Genomic DNA, 16,132 nt, shown 5'->3' with positions numbered 1-16,132 from the left:
GCTGGTGCAGTATGGTTAATAGTTTTATATGCGAGTAGAAGTATTTTATATTGAATACGGTAAAATACAGGCAACCAATGGAGGGACTGGCAGAGTGGATCAGCAGACGATGAGCGTCTTGCTAGGAAGATCAGCCTCACAGCTGCAATTAAAATGGATTGCAGTGGCGAGAGTCTGTTCTTGGGAAGACAAGTTAGGAGACTATTGCAAGAATCAATGCGGGATATAATGAGTGCATGGATGAGAGAGTTTCTTGTGTGAGATAGGGTCGTATTTTGGATGTGTTTTTTTAGATGCATGTAACATGATTTGAAGACCGATTGAATGTGGGGAACAAAGGACAGTTTAGAGTCGAGGATAACCCCTAGGCAACAAGCTTGTGGGGTAGGGTAGATTGTTGAGTTGTCAACAGTTATGGAGATAACACGACTACAAAACAAAGTAGACCTCTGGAAATATTGAGGTAAATTTGGGAGTTCTATTAAAGACATGGTTCTGACTGGCGAATTTGACAGAACCATGCACAGATCATTGAAGCTGCAGCAGAGAGTCAATGCTGGAGCCTGCAATGGTAATGTGTGATGTAAAATTAGTGTATGTATATTAAGGTTATAATATTCTATGGGCCGTATTCAATCCCTTGCGAAATCCATTTTTTCTCTAAAAAATTTCGTTTTTTCGCGACGAAAAGACTTCGTGTATTCAATGTTGTGATTTTTCACGCATGCGAAAGTTTTAAGTTTCGCTTGCGTTTCGCTTATTTCGCTTGGTCAAACCCTTACATTTCGTGGTTTTTTTTATAGATTTTTTCGCTTTTTCGCACAAATGTATTCAATCGTGAGATGACGAAATTGTTATCTGCACATGTTTGATCCGTTTCTCCATTTTCATTTCGACGCCCAATGGGTCACGAATACAAATTTTTATTGAGTGATGCCTCCTTTTAACCTCCGGAACCTAAACATTCTTGTTGGAGAAATGTTTGCCTCTTTGAAAGTTGCTGTTTTCCTAAGAAGGGGCATATATAAATTGTTATTAATACACTTGATTTCCCATCATGCATTGGTAAAGCACATGTTATTTTTTCCCAAGATGCTGTTCACCCCTCACAGTGCCTCACTCCTACGTTTGGGACTTCAGGGAGTAGCAGCTTATTGCAGTCAGCTGTATTTGGAAGCGTTTTTTCAGGGCAATTTGCGTTTTTGGAGAAGAAATAATTATTTTTCAATCACTGCCTACAATAATGGAGTATTTTGCTGACTTGATTGTGATGTTCATGGTCCTATCGACATACATGCTGCGATGCAAACGTCGTCGCCTGGCACGTGGATATCAGCATCATGGTCAGGGGCGTGGATATCAGCATCGTGGTCAGCATCTGTCTACATTTGGTGAGTCAGTGCGTGTTTCAATTCCACGTCCACGCCAGTATCGTACTAGGCGTGTACTGGACGGTCTCTCTGAGGCGGAAGTGATAGGTACCTTTCGCTTATCGTCTCAGGATATCTATTCGCTGTATGATCTGTTGGAAGCTGACCTGGAACCTCGGGTACGGTCAAATCATGCAGTCAGTGGTTTCCAGAAACTACTGGCTGCATTGCAATTTTTTGCGTCAGGCACCTTCCAGCCTACTTTGTCCCAGACATGCGGTTTTTCTCAGCCAACAATGTCACGCTGTTTGTCCCAGGTCATAAAAGCTTTCCGTAAATTAACGACCCAGGTTATAAAATTCCCAGACACTGACAGCGAATGGAATGAGATCAAATTTGGTTTCTTTCAAAAATGGAAATTCCCCAATGTGTTGGGCGCGATAGACTGCACCCATGTGCGACTCACACCTCCGAGGGAATCGGAAGAATGTTATCGGAATCGAAAACACTTCCATTCCCTCAATGTACAGATGGTGTGTGATTCCACAATGAGATTATTGGACATTTGTGTGGGTTTCCCTGGGTCGACCCACGACTCCTTCGTTTTAAGCCAGTCATCTCTATTCCTGGACTTTGAGGAAGGTCGAATGCCAGATGGCTGGCTGTTGGGTATGTAAGTTTTCATTATTTTTTTTAAGTTGCTACTGTAATTAAAAAAGTCTAATACCTTTTCAATTATCCCTTTTAGGTGATGCGGGTTATCCGAATAAACCTTGGCTGTTGACCCCATTACCTGATCCTGTAGGTGATGCCGAAAGAAGATACCAGGAGGTTCACATTGCATCGAGGGGTGTAATTGAAAGGACCTTCGGTGTACTTAAGAGCCGGTTCAGGTGTTTAGATATCTCCGGCGGGACCCTCTTATATTCACCGGGAAAAGTTTGCGGCATTATTAATGCCTGTTGCATTCTGCATAATATCTGTGTCGCAAGACGTTTGCCGGTGAATATTCATGCTGGTGTTAGCCAGGATGGGGATCTTTCTTCGGTATTATCTGTGGGTATGGACGAAGGAGCAGAGACCAGAAGGCATCTTATTGACACCTTCTTCTCATGTGAGTATATACAAATCATCTGTACACAAACACACACACATATATATCTATATATCTATATATATATATAGATATATATATATAAATATATCATTTATCTACATAAATGTTATTTACCTTTTATTTTACAGAGTTTGTTCTTGATGGAGTTCATTACAGTTCATTGAGTTTGTTTGCACAGTTGCTGTTATTACTGTTTCGTGTTTGGAAGTTTTATTTAAAAGTCCTCTAAAGTGATAATAAATTTCAAAAGATTGTTCATTATGCAGGTGAGATGTGATCTATTTACATTTTTGTTGATTGAAAATTCATATGTCCTGTTTTACATTTTCACATACTTTCCATACAGGTTGTTGGTGGTTATCCCTTTCTATTGTCTGCTTTTAAGGATGTTTCTGTGGAAGCCTGGTTACCTTGGATGAGTGATCTCATCTCCGTCTAATCTGGTGAGTTAGCCATATTCCAAAACTGTGTAGGGGATTCCGGTGTCAAGACTCCTACCCATCCAAACAGTCAATAACCTGTGCCCCCCGTCTGTTTTCCCTTGCAGGATGTGCTGTGTGGCTGCCGGACCTGCTCAGTTATGACCCTTCTGCCTGCTCACCTTTACGGATGGATCTGTTGACGGTGGGATTATCTGCTCCTCTGCTGATGAAATTGGTGAGTATGCTTATCTGAACCCCTGCCCCCCTGTAAAGTGTGTGCGCTCAGTGCGCATGGGAATCCGGTGTCAAGACTCCTACCCATCCAAACAGTCAATAACCTGTGCCCCCCGTCTGTTTTCCCTTGCAGGATGTGCTGTGTGGCTGCCGGACCTGCTCAGTTATGACCCTTCTGCCTGCTCACCTTTACGGATGGATCTGTTGACGGTGGGATTATCTGCTCCTCTACTGATGAAATTGGTGAGTATGCTAATCTGAACCCCTGCCCCCCTGTAAAGTGTGTGCGCTTCCGTTCTTAAAAAATGTCAGGAAACAGAGGTTAATATTCTTCCTTACCATATAACTTGATTTACGGATGACATTTTGGCAAAACGTGATTCATTTATCTATATTTTATTCTTGAAATTAAACTTTGTCCAAAGGGGTGGCCTGGAAAATCTTCTGAAAATGTAGGCTGCTGTTATTTAAATTAGATTTGTAACCTCTAGTTCCAGGCAAGGTAATCTGGAAATGTCCACAAACCCACACTCCCATAGATATTACCTTTCTCTGTTGTTAGCACATGCCCAATTAAAGTATGGGTCTCTGATATGTAGCTATGTAGGTAGTACAATATTTACAAATACACATCTGCAGACATGTGATCTTGTGGCAACCTTTGCATTTTATTATGCACTGGTTAAAGCATTGCGCATGCTGGGGGCATAATCAAGGATAACCTAGTTACACTGCACACTAATTTTCCTGTGCCACCTAAACATCTGTATTATTATTTATCCATCTTATCTGCTCCAAGTATATTCTGTCATTCACCAACACTCATTGCAAATGTAGCAATCGTTCTTTTCGCACATCTGAACAAAACCAAACCATATTTCCTGATTTTTTTTTTATTAAAAAAAAAACTTGTGCGCTGGTGGCTGTAAAGATATTTCCAATAGTGCAAGTTGGTCATCCTGAGTAACTGATGATGCTGAACAAGCTTTTTTTTATTCTGTCACTCTAAAATGAGGTATCACCTATAAGCGATATCACATGCACATTACTATTGTAGCCAGACATTAAACTTTTCAAGCGTACTCATATTTCTGCTTGTTGACAGAAAATTTAACATTATTACGATTATTTTTTATAAATGCTGTTATTTCGTAAAAAATTCTAACATTTGCGAACTTCTTCTGTCTTTAAAGGGTGTTGTCTTCAGAATATTGAAATGAACCTCAACATTGTACTGCAGTTCAAAGCGGACCATCGAACCCAAATTTTGAAAAAGTCAAAGAGATTTTAAAACAAATTTTGTTCCAGAAAAAATAAAATTAAAACTGGTTAAACTTTGAAAGAAATTCTTGTTTTCTTCACAATTCCTCAAATGGACATCTGAAATGATATTGATAAAGCGTTAAACAAATTGCTGTTGTGTGGGTAAAAAGTGAGTACAAGCAGATACAGCTGAAAAGGCCATTAACACATCCCAACATGGCAGTACCTTGTACTTCTTCTCACCTACATTCCATTATGGGATGTGGGTGAGAACTCGCACAAAGGGCACTGCCGTGATGGAATGGGAAGTGTGGGTACAAGCAGATACAGCTGAAAAGGCCATTAACACATCCCAACATGGCAGTACCCTGTACTTCTTCTCACCTACATTCCATTATGGGATGTGGGTGAGAACTCGCACAAAGGGCACTGCCGTGATGGAATGGGAAGTGTGGGTACAAGCAGATACAGCTGAAAAGGCCATTAACACATCCCAACATGGCAGTACCCTGTACTTCTTCTCACCTACATTCCATTATGGGATGTGGGTGAGAACTCGCACAAAGGGCACTGCCGTGATGGAATGGGAAGTGTGGGTACAAGCAGATACAGCTGAAAAGGCCATTAACACATCCCAACATGGCAGTACCCTGTACTTCTTCTCACCTACATTCCATTATGGGATGTGGGTGAGAACTCGCACAAAGGGCACTGCCGTGATGGAATGGGAAGTGCTCAAAAGGATATTTTTATAAAAATTAGATGGACAAAAATGTTACCCTATTCTGGTGGTGTAATACACTCCTCTTCATTTTCAGCGATCTTTGAAGCCAGCTTCTCAGTCGTGGAAGGTGATTGTATTGGTTGCCCAGATACTGTTGCTGTTGGAGGATAACGGCCCGGTGGCAACATTCCTGGAAACCCCGTATACATTTGTGAATATGAATAGGTTGCTGAACCTGCTGTAAGGGCAGTGGTCTTTCGTTCTAACTGTTGATGACTTGTTTGAGCATGGTGTGAATCCGATCTACGTTGAGCTTTATTGGCCATGTTCTCAACAATCAATTTCAAAGATGTGGCAATCAAAACAGAACTTGATGCTGTCTGACGTTGGCATTCTGCCATCACATTCAAATATGTTGCAGAATGTTGATTTGCCTCTGAAATTAGCATTAGACTACTTGCTTGACATGATGTGTTTTCTACTAATTTGTTAAGCGCAGTCGCCATGATTATCATAATATCCTGAGATGCTTTGTTGTCTTTTTGACGGTTAACTTCATTCTCTTGCACTGTGGTAATTAATTCTGTTAATGAAGTTTCCAGGCTACCCATACTTTGCTGTAAAAGAGTGTGGAATGATTTGTGTCGATCCTGCATTTGATCAGAGAGAGCAAGGATGTGCTGATATTCTGCATCTGGAATCTCTTTGCTAGTTGTTACTTGCACCCTTGGCTGTCTTGCTGTGAATAAAGTTAAACAAATTACAGTTATATGGTTTAATAAGTAATTTAAGAGTTTTTTAGATGAATGTTATTTATCAAAACACTAATTACCAATTGGTGTAGAAGCTGCTTGATGTTAATCATTCTCTTCATTGGAATTATTTCCGATCAAATCTGGACTAAAACATGGATCAATACAGGAGGACATTCCTGCAATGTTCATTGGATTGTCATCTATAAATAAAATTATAAATTGAGTTGTTTCAATATATATATATATATATATATATATATATATATATATATATATGTACACCATGGACATTCAACTGTGGAAAAATAAATATTGTACCTTCAGTCGGTGTTGGTGCATTTTCTACTGAATCAACACTGTTTCCTCGTGATTTAGTTTGATGCAAATCTCTTGATGATGTTTGTTTTTCAGGTAAACTTGCTTCAAAACCCTGGAAAGTAGTCTCCGCTGAACTTAAAAAACAACTTGGTATGCTTAGCATTTCTTGGGTTCTACTGGGTGTAAAGGTGTTCTTTTGAAGTGCTGTTACAGCTGTTTCATTACAAATGCTTTGACCAATAACTGGACGATCATCTGCAAATATAATTTAAAAAATCATTATCATTTAGAAGAAATACTTATGAAATTATTATGTAACAATATCAGGTCAATAAGCACTGATTTTTTTTGCTAGTAGTTCAAAACACCACCCATCAACAAAGTATATTGTGTCGACAGCGTTGCATAGCCGAGCACTTTGTAACGCCATCATAAATGCTGTTCATCTGCGAAAATAACCTGCAGACGAATAGCTTTCCAGGTGACATTGACACAGTATAGCGTGTGGCAGCACACAATGGGCAGCCATACATACTTGAGAATTTGGCTTAAACCTCAGTTTCGATCAAGTTTCATCTCAGACCAGAGTGTTTGGGTCATACCTGAAACTTGAAGTGTAAAATAAAATTGTATTTACCTATTTGCCTTCTTTTATTGTTTCTGTCTTTCATTACAGATCCTCTTTTCCTTCTGGAAGGCTCCTCTTCGTGCACAAAATCTCCCTGACGTCTGGAGTCAATTCTGCCTGCTACGCCTGTAACCATGATTGGGTTTAATCTTTTTTTTATAACTTCCTCCTATGAAAGCCAATTCACTTTCAGTTCCGGCCCTCCACCGGTCCCCATTTCGTGCCTTCGTTGAATTCCTAATTTTTTTTTAGTTTGACGACGGCAGTCGTTATATCTCTTCATGCAATGCTTTGCATCCCTGCGTATTCCAGAAATCGATGTTACTTTCTCAGCAATTGTGTTCCATATTTTTCTTTTTTGTCTAGGAGCAGTAGTTTGTGCCCTTGGCCCGAATAGCATGTCGTAGTAACGATCAACTAAATCAACTAAGGCAAAGCTTTCTGACTCATTGAAACGGATTCCTCTCTGCATCTTCTTGCAGTTTTCTTCTGCAGATCCATCTCCGGGAGAATTATGTGATCCACCTGCATCTGAATTTCCATCATTATCACGATTGCCTGTATGCCTTGGAGCTTGTGGTTCTGTACAACGTATTTCATGTTGGTGACCATCTTCTTGACGCCTGTGTCGAACAGTTGTATCATGCCTACGAGAATGGGTTTCTTCATTTTGCTAATAAAAAAGATACAAAGCCAAAATATTAGCATCATTCTTTTGAAATAAAAACAAGAAGTATACAGTATTTAACTTACTTTGGTTTGAGAATTTGCAGAAGTATTTTCCTTTCGGCGAGATGATGATATTTTTGATCGCCACAATCTAAATTCTTCACTGTCCTCCCAAGCATTATCAAATCTTCCTAGCGATTCCTCAGATGTCGAATTTTCATAAAGATTAGGGCTTCTCATTCTTGAAGTCTGCGTAAATAATGTACACATGCAGCCATTGAAACAATAAATATAAAATCAATGTAAAATAACAGGTAAAGTCGGACAACAATTGTGACATGCCTATAAGAAAATGAAAATTAATTAAATACATTTAATGGACAGTGCATGCGAATGCAATAGTGGGGTGGTACAAATTGAGGAGAACATTACCTTTCTTTTGGACTTCCTTAATTTGTTGCATTCTTTTGTGCTTGGACCGGGCACATTGTTTTCCTCTGTGTCTTGCCCTGACTCATTGGATAACCTCCGGGAATCATCCGAATGTGCTTCCTGCTCATTGAAATGTCTTTGAGAGTTCCTCAACATTTCTATGAATGAAAGTGAAATATGTTCAATCTCAACTTATCACACTAATGTTTGTTGGAAAAAAAACAGGGACAATGCCAATATTGACCCCACAAGGTACCCCTAAGACATCATTCAGCAGCCCTGCAGCCCCCAAACAAACCTTACTACAAGTGTACAGTAGGTTAAGAGCCACACCCTGATGTGTGGTGGATAAAAAACAGGGACAATGACAATATTGACCCCACATGGTACCCCAAAGACATCATTCAGCAGCCCTGCAGCCCCCAAACAAACCTTACTACAAGTGTACAGTAGGTTAAGAGCCACACCCTGATGTGTGGTGGATAAAAAACAGGGACAATGCCAATATTGACCCCACATGGTACCCCAAAGACATCATTCAGCAGCCCTGCAGCCCCCAAACAAACCTTACTACAAGTGTACAGTAGGTTAAGAGCCACACCCTGATGTGTGGTGGATAAAAAACAGGGACAATGACAATATTGACCCCACATGGTACCCCAAAGACATCATTCAGCAGCCCTGCAGCCCCCAAACAAACCTTACTACAAGTGTACAGTAGGTTAAGAGCCACACCCTGATGTGTGGTGGATAAAAAACAGGGACAATGCCAATATTGACCCCACATGGTACCCCAAAGACATCATTCAGCAGCCCTGCAGCCCCCAAACAAACCTTACTAGCAGTGTACAGTAGGCTAAGAGCCACACCCTGATCTTTGGCGCAAAAAAAGGACACCCCAAACCTGCACAATAAAACAGCAAACCGCAATTTCACAAAAAACATACATTCTAAAATTGCATTTTAGAATTGTCAAATCTATCAAACCGGCCACCCCAAAACTGGAATTCATCCCTGCACACTTGTCATCATAAAAAACATTTGCAAACAAAATAAAACAATTACATTACACTCAGTTTTAAAAAAAAGGTTAACCTCAAGACCGCGAGTGATTCCAGTGCTCTGCCTTCGTTTGGATATGCTTTTCCAGCACACAGTCCACGATACAAATCAGCGCTCCGCAGTGTTCCAAAATGGAGGGTAAACTACGCAGTACACTACGCAGTACTCTTCCTTATATAGTAAACGGGCGAGGCTGGGTAGCGAAAACGAAACGCCCAGTTTTCACTTCATTGGTTAGTTTACGCATTTAGGCGTTCCACGAAAACGAAACTTTGAATACACGAAAAATCGAAATTAGTAATCGCGTCACTGTACCGAAAGAAGAGAAAGGTGCGAAAAATCGTAAACATAACCATTTTCGCACAACATTGAATACGGCCCATGTGTGTTTTTTATTTGAACATTGTTTTTACAGGTGAACCACAAGTGGGCCCATCAATGCCCCGCATGCTGAGACTTCTGGTTCGCCAAATCCCAGCATGCTGGGGAGGCTTGCTGGGACTTGTAGATTAACTATAAAAAGCAATGTTTTTCCATTTAATTTTACACATATCCACCACCTAGGGACACCGGGGACAGCCCCGGGCTCCAGCTGACCAGCCACGATGTGCATAGTACGATGTGCATAGCCAGGGGACCTTACGTAAAAAGGGTCCCCCAGCTGTAGCATGACACCGCAGGCTTTTGGAGCCCGGAGTTGTTGCCAAAATACCAGCAATCCGGGGCTGGTTTCGGGGGGAACCCTATGGTTTTTGTCCCCCATATTTTTGGAAACAGGTCCAGCTGTTAAATACCGCACACTTTCATATCTAAAAAATTGCACATGTCTAAAAATCACACATTTTCTGTACTAAAAATCATACTTTTTCCTTACTAAATATCACAATAAATCGCATGTGAATTCCGACTAAAAAAATTGCACCCTATTACATTTGTAAGTTTTTTTAAAAATGTGCGATTTTTTCACATGTGATTTAGTGCAGTTTTAAAACATTACTAAAAATTGCACCATATTACAACTCACCCCTGCAGTCTAACGTGGAGTACAGTGTGTAAGGTCAAAGCGTAGTATTCAATGCCGCTCGCCGCGGCCGGCGAGGGGGTTAAACAGCGAGGATCACAGAAAACCAGCAATCCTCGCTGTTTTACCCCCTCGTCAACCGTTCGCCCTATTCAACGTTCCAGAATCCTCGCCGTCAGAGAACGGCGAGGATTCCTCCAAACAGCGAGACCCACGGCTAATGGAGCGAACCTGCTGTATTTAGCCATGAGTCTCGCTGCTTCTGCAGCCGCTTACGCCGATTCCCCCTCGCTCAAACAGCGGAGCGAGGGGGAAATGGTGTATGAGGGGGGTGAGTTGAATACTGACAGAGTGAGTGGTGACAGCGAGCAGGAAGCCCTGCTCGCTGTCACCGCTCGCCAACAGCATTGAATAGACCCCTAAGACTCGCTCCCGATCTTTGGGAAATATATCTCCAATCTCCAAACAGTTCCTCCAGCAAAACTTGGACTGTGAAGTCCAAATTGTATGGTTTGGCTGGTGTGTAGTAAAGTCTGTGAATTAATTTAAAATGCATCTCAAGATGATTGTTACATTTAGAAAGTCTAAGTTAACAATCATCTTGAGATGCATTTAAATAAATTCACAGACTTTATGGGTCTTCTTCTTAAGTGGATTAAGTGGGCCCTCACCAAAGGTAAGCCTCTGACCCATTCTGGAAAGTCCTAAAGGTTTATCGCCCATTAATTAATAGAGGCATATACAGTATGTTCAAACATAATTAATGCACTGTGCTAAATATCCTATAGAAAGCCACCATTTTCAATGTCTATTAAATTCACAATAGGGAATAACTTAATTGTATCTTCCCGTTATTAAATAATAAAATGAGTCACCAGTAATGGCATCTGTTACTATATGAGTATAGGCTATGTAGACTACTATATTATATTTCACTAGCTACATTCCTATTACAATAGTGTGTGAAAGAGGGTCAAGTGCCCTTGAGGTATGGTTTCTACCAGGCTTTGTGATGACAGTTTCTGTAAAGTTTTTGCTTTTGAATATTTTAGTTGCATACACACTAGACAGCATTGTAAACAATATGCCCGTTAACAACCAATCAGAGCCGTTTTGTGTATATCCTCCAGTGTGTACACACTGTGGGCCAGATGCAATAAGCTTCAAAAGTGATAAAATGGAGAGTGATAAACAGCCAGCCAATCAGTGCCTGTCTGACATTTTTCAAACACAGCCTGTGACATGGCAGCTAGGAGCTGATTGGCTGGCTGTTTATCACTCTCCATTTTATCACTTTTGAAGCTTAGAGAACCTGGCTCTGTATCATTAACAATGTCCTATGTCGTCTGTACATGCAGCTCAATTTGAGGATACCGCAAAGGACAGCTATACTTCTGGATGTGGCCATTGATGATATTGATGATGTTTTGATGATATTGTTTGTAAAATTACTCAGTGTGTATGTCTTATATAGTTTGTCAGGGAGTGGTGTTCAAGGAAAATCATTGATGATATTTGCAGTGTCGTATCCAGATTTAGGTAATTGTTTCTAGTTAAATCCACATAGGCAGCCCCATATATGGCACCCTGTCTATGGAGGAGATATACTAAACCGTTAGAAATCTTTTAGGTGTATTGGGCAGTGTCACCTTGGTCTAATATTGCCAGACATACTGTAGCTTCTATACTGACTTACCATGAAACCCTTCAGTTCTGGAGGAGAAGTCTTTCTGTGGGCATCCTGTCATTCATGCTAGGCTCCTGCTAAAATAAGCGTTCCAGCAAACCTACCACATCAGCACCACCGGTAGCAGTCTTTCCATAAGATACAGTATACAGAACCCAATGGCTGCAGCATATGTAGCAGACAAGACAAAGAAAAGAACAAACTTAGACAAACTATATAAATAATGCTACAATCTTGTCTGTAGCGCGTCCGCAACAGGTTTTACATTTAAACAGGAAATGAAGACCCAAAAATGAACATTAAACAGAGACATGAGAGGTAAATCTAAACCAGCGGTAAGAATGAAATATCTAAATAACTAGTGAACTTTGACTGAAGATTAAAAACATCTGGATTTAATGTGTTTTTGTCCACTTCCCGAAACTCAGTGTACTGGTTACCCATCACCATTTACATCTACTTGAACCATCTCTTTGGGATTACTGTAATCAGCGTGTGGGCAGCCGAGAATATATTGATTTCTTGATCCTCTATGGCCTAATGCTGGATTTACACCACACAAAGTGTTTCCAACTCAATAATCGCAGGTGACAGGGTCCGGCGTGTGGGGGAGCCAGCAATGGCAAGTGCATACACATTTGCGGATGCCAGCAAGGGGGGGTAGACACTGCAGGGGTGGAGCTAACTTGTCTCATTATTAGGACCCAGCTCAGAGAAACAGCTGGGTACTCTTTACCTTGCACGGCGCCCACGATGTCCATCGCGGTCATCGGGGGTAAAAAATCGCGGGCATCGCGGCCATCGCAGGCACTAAAAAAACCGCGATTTCCCATAGGGATCAATGTTAAAAGTGTGATTGGACGCGATTTTACTGTTCAATGCCTCAATGCCCGCGATTTTTCCATAGGAATCAATGTTAAATGGGCCACAGAGCCCTAATAGTCCCCCTGAAGTCTTAAATGGCCCCCACAATTGTTAACGCCACCCCACGATCAACGTGAACCCGAAGCGTGGCGAGCGCAGCGAGCCCGCGAGGGGCGGCGGTACGCGTCCTCCGACCTTTTCATACCCCCACTATCCACGTTGGCGTGGAGTTGAGAATAGAATAGTGTGGCGAGCGCAGCGAGCCACCGAGCCCAAAGCGTGGCGAGCGCAGCGGATACCTGTGAAGCCCGCGAAGGGACGCGTTTACCTGTGAAGGTATCCGCGTCCCCTCGCGGGGCTCGCTGCGCTCGCCACACTATTCTATTCTCAACTCCACGCCGACGTGGATAGTGGGGGTATGAAAAGGTCGGAGGACGCGTACCGCCGCCCCTCGCGGGCTCGCTGCGCTCGCCACGCTTCGGGTTCACGTTGATCGTGGGGTGGCGTTAACAATTGTGGGGGCCATTTCAGACTTCAGGGGGACTATTTGGGCTCTGTGGCCCATTTAACATTGTTTTCTATAGAAAAATCGCGGGCATTGAGGCATTGAACAGTAAAATCGCGTCCAATCACACTTTTAACATTGTTCCCTATGGGAAATCGCGGGCATCGCGTCGCACCCGTTTTTTAGTGCATTTGATGGCCGCGATGCCCGCGATGGGCGCTGTGCTAGGTAAAGAGTACCAACAGCTGTACAGTTATTTAGACCCATTTCCTATCCCCTTCCCATGGCAAAGCGATTGCCGGAGATAATCTCCCAGTAATAAGGATGCAGGAGAGCTTCATATTCTTCAAGGGCTGCATGGGACAATTGAGTCTTCAGAAGGGTAGGCAAGTATTACCCAGAGACTGAAATGACATATAAGCTTCTGTCTTGCAGCACGCACTATCCTGTTTCCTATTTAACGTACCTCCATGTGGGTTTGTATCTACCAGGTTTGTTTAATCACTGTTGTTTCCAATTGAAAAGCGCAATGGAATGTGCTGCGCTATATAAGAAATGGTAAAAAAAAAAAATAGTTACCCTATATCAAGCTACAAATATAGTTACTTTTTCTTGCACTGCCATCTCTAGTGACATACGATGTGTGCAGGGCCTGACATTCAGCTGTGTAGCTCCAACACATTAGGGAAAGTATTTATGGTACCCTTGGTAATTAAGATTCTACAATATAATTTAAGAGATGGTAATAAGGCTAATTGCCCCAGAACACCTGTGTTAGGGCTCATTACCCCCAACTGCAGTAAGTTGTTTCGGTTTTCAGAAATCTCCTTACCTATTTTTCAAGCATTGCAGCAGAACAGAAAAACATGTTTAGTATTTATACACAGACAATATGCTTTATACACAGACAGACGCTGGCATCCCAACTATGCCCAGGAGGACAGCACTAGAATGGCGACATCGTTGAGGATGCCAGCACCAGAATCCTGACTGCCAGTATCCCAAATGTAAGTATGCAAGCAGTGGTAGCCTTAGATTGGGGGTGGGGGGTGGTTAGGGTTAGGCACTAGGGGAGGACTTAGGGTCAGGGCCACCGAGAAGGGGGGGGGAGCGGGTACTTGCTGGAGGGGCCCGTCGGGGGCCCTTGTCCGCACCCCTTCCCCTCCGTCCCTCCTGGGCGGCAGCAGCTGCACACAGGTACAGCATGTGGTGTGCTGACAGCTGGCTCAGCATGAGTGTCTCACTGACAGCGTGAGAGGTCATGCTGAGCCTGCTATAAGCACAGCACATGCTGTATGTGTGTGCTGCTGCTGAAGGGGTTTTTTCACTCTGCCCGTAATAATTTTGGGGTGTGGCCTAATCGCGGTAGGTGGCCACACCATGCCCCCCATTTTATCGGGCCCGGCATACCTCTCGGCGGCCCTGCTTAGGGTTAGGCTTCAGGAGGGGAGTTTAGGGTTAGGTTGGAGGGACAGAGAGTTAGGGACTTAGAAGGGGAGGTTAGGGTTAGGCAGTATGGCAGGGAGGCTTAGGGGGTGCATGGTGAGATGTTCCGTGTCAACAAATAACCAAATAACTATGCCTAATAATAACATAAATACATCAGGGTTGCCTACCCTCCCGGAATGGCCAGGAGGCTCCCGGAAATCAGGTCCACCTCCCAGCCCCCCAGGAAGGAGCGCAAGCTTCCCAGAATCCCCCCAGCCTCCCACAATTCCCAATCGGCAGGGGGGGACCCGATGGCGGGGCCACAATAGACGCAATTCCCCCGCTCTGCAATGCCTGAAATACCGGCCTTGCAATGCGTGGGTGTGGCCACAATGATGAGTTCGCTATGGCCCCCAAATACAGCAAAGAGTTTCAGCCACACCTCTGGCCATGCCCTCTTCACTGCATGGTGCCTGCTCTGTCCCCTTCTTCGGCTAGCTGGCTGCCCTCTGCCGGAGAGGGCAGCTGAAAAGTAGGCAACCCTGATATACAAGGTACATGGCTAAAAAGAGAAAAATTAAGCTAGACAAAGCAAATAATATATTTTTGTTTAAAAACTGCCAAGCACACGCTTATTAATTACATTTATATGAAGGTGGAATCATTTAAAAAAAATATTAGTCCTCGCTTTTCACATTTTATCTTTCACGTTTTATACAGTAATAAGTGAGGTAATTTCTTATTACGCTTATTGCTAATACGTTTCTCACCTTATGTCCCTTTGTGAGTCCTGTTGCACTGCATAACAATCCATAAGGCTATGCTGTGTAGGATGGAATGACTAATGGATGTGGGAGAAAAGAGAAGTTACTGTTATATGAAGTTACAGTAAGGGTTATGGCTGTGGTAGGTCAGCTGCTGGATATAATGATGAGGATATTCTGAACATGTTTGAGTGTTGTCATTCTCACAGACCTGTCCAGTCATATGATTAATAAACAGAAAACTGAAAATGTTTTGTGTCATTTGCAAATTATACATTATCCTTGTTCACAACTATTAAGAATTACTTACATATCATTCCCTAAACAGGCATGAATTAGGCAAACCAAGCCGTGATTTGACAAATCAGGATTGGTCCTAATTTGTCCTTTTTTTCTCAAATAAGACTAGCCAGGTATGTTAACAGTGACTTTCTTTACCAACTATCATTAGTATACAGAGGATGGACCAGATGTATCAAATATTGGTGAGATTTTGCCTAGAGTGCCAGGAATCTTTCTATCAGCCCTACCCGAACCTCACGCATCTCTGGACTAGTAGATGGTTGCTGAGTATCCAGTTATTAGGTCTACAGTGTCTAGGTTATTCATTATTGTGGTGTCTCAGAGATTACTAATGCCTCTGGCCAGTTCCCTGCCTAATACCCATTTCAGACCACAATTATTACCAGGTAAAATGCTGTTTTTTTTACCATTTCAAAATGGTAATATGTGCGGTGTGAAAGGTCCGTTTTGAATTTACCGGTTCAAGAAAACCGATAATTCAAAACGATTAAAAAGCAGGGTCCTACCCGTTTCAGTGTCCCTGTGTAATGTTATGGGACATTTTAAATTACCGGGTCAATACTGTT

At 42.4% G+C, this 16,132-nt stretch overlaps 1 protein-coding gene and 2 long non-coding RNA genes across 3 annotated transcripts; 1 reads left to right on the top strand and 2 right to left on the bottom strand.

Annotated features, from left to right (window-relative positions):
- Positions 1 to 2,663: 2,663 nt before the first annotated feature.
- Positions 2,664 to 3,372, top strand: LOC146079712 (uncharacterized). Its single transcript, XR_014474711.1, has 3 exons — positions 2,664 to 2,753; positions 2,834 to 3,144; positions 3,277 to 3,372. It is a non-coding gene; the product is annotated as an uncharacterized LOC146079712 (long non-coding RNA).
- A 690-nt stretch (positions 3,373 to 4,062) lies between these two features.
- LOC146081116 (uncharacterized) lies at positions 4,063 to 6,385 on the bottom strand. The gene is made up of 4 exons (XR_014475062.1): positions 6,204 to 6,385; positions 5,963 to 6,085; positions 5,186 to 5,869; positions 4,063 to 4,523 (listed from the first exon to the last, which is right to left on the bottom strand). It is a non-coding gene; the product is annotated as an uncharacterized LOC146081116 (long non-coding RNA).
- A 615-nt stretch (positions 6,386 to 7,000) lies between these two features.
- Positions 7,001 to 8,175, bottom strand: LOC146081115 (uncharacterized). The gene is made up of 3 exons (XM_083189087.1): positions 7,933 to 8,175; positions 7,585 to 7,749; positions 7,001 to 7,504 (listed from the first exon to the last, which is right to left on the bottom strand). The coding sequence occupies exons 1-3, from the start codon at positions 8,086 to 8,088 to the stop codon at positions 7,001 to 7,003; spliced, it is 825 nt and encodes a 274-aa protein (XP_083045213.1). The 5' UTR covers positions 8,089 to 8,175.
- Positions 8,176 to 16,132: the final 7,957 nt, after the last annotated feature.

The sequence above is a fragment of the Crinia signifera genome, chromosome 5 (genome assembly GCF_055691185.1).
Source record: "Crinia signifera chromosome 5, ASM5569118v1, whole genome shotgun sequence".
NCBI classification, from domain to species: domain Eukaryota; kingdom Metazoa; phylum Chordata; class Amphibia; order Anura; family Myobatrachidae; genus Crinia; species Crinia signifera.
The sequence above is the reverse complement of the archived record's forward strand: the minus strand, read 5'-3'. Positions and strand labels throughout refer to the sequence as shown.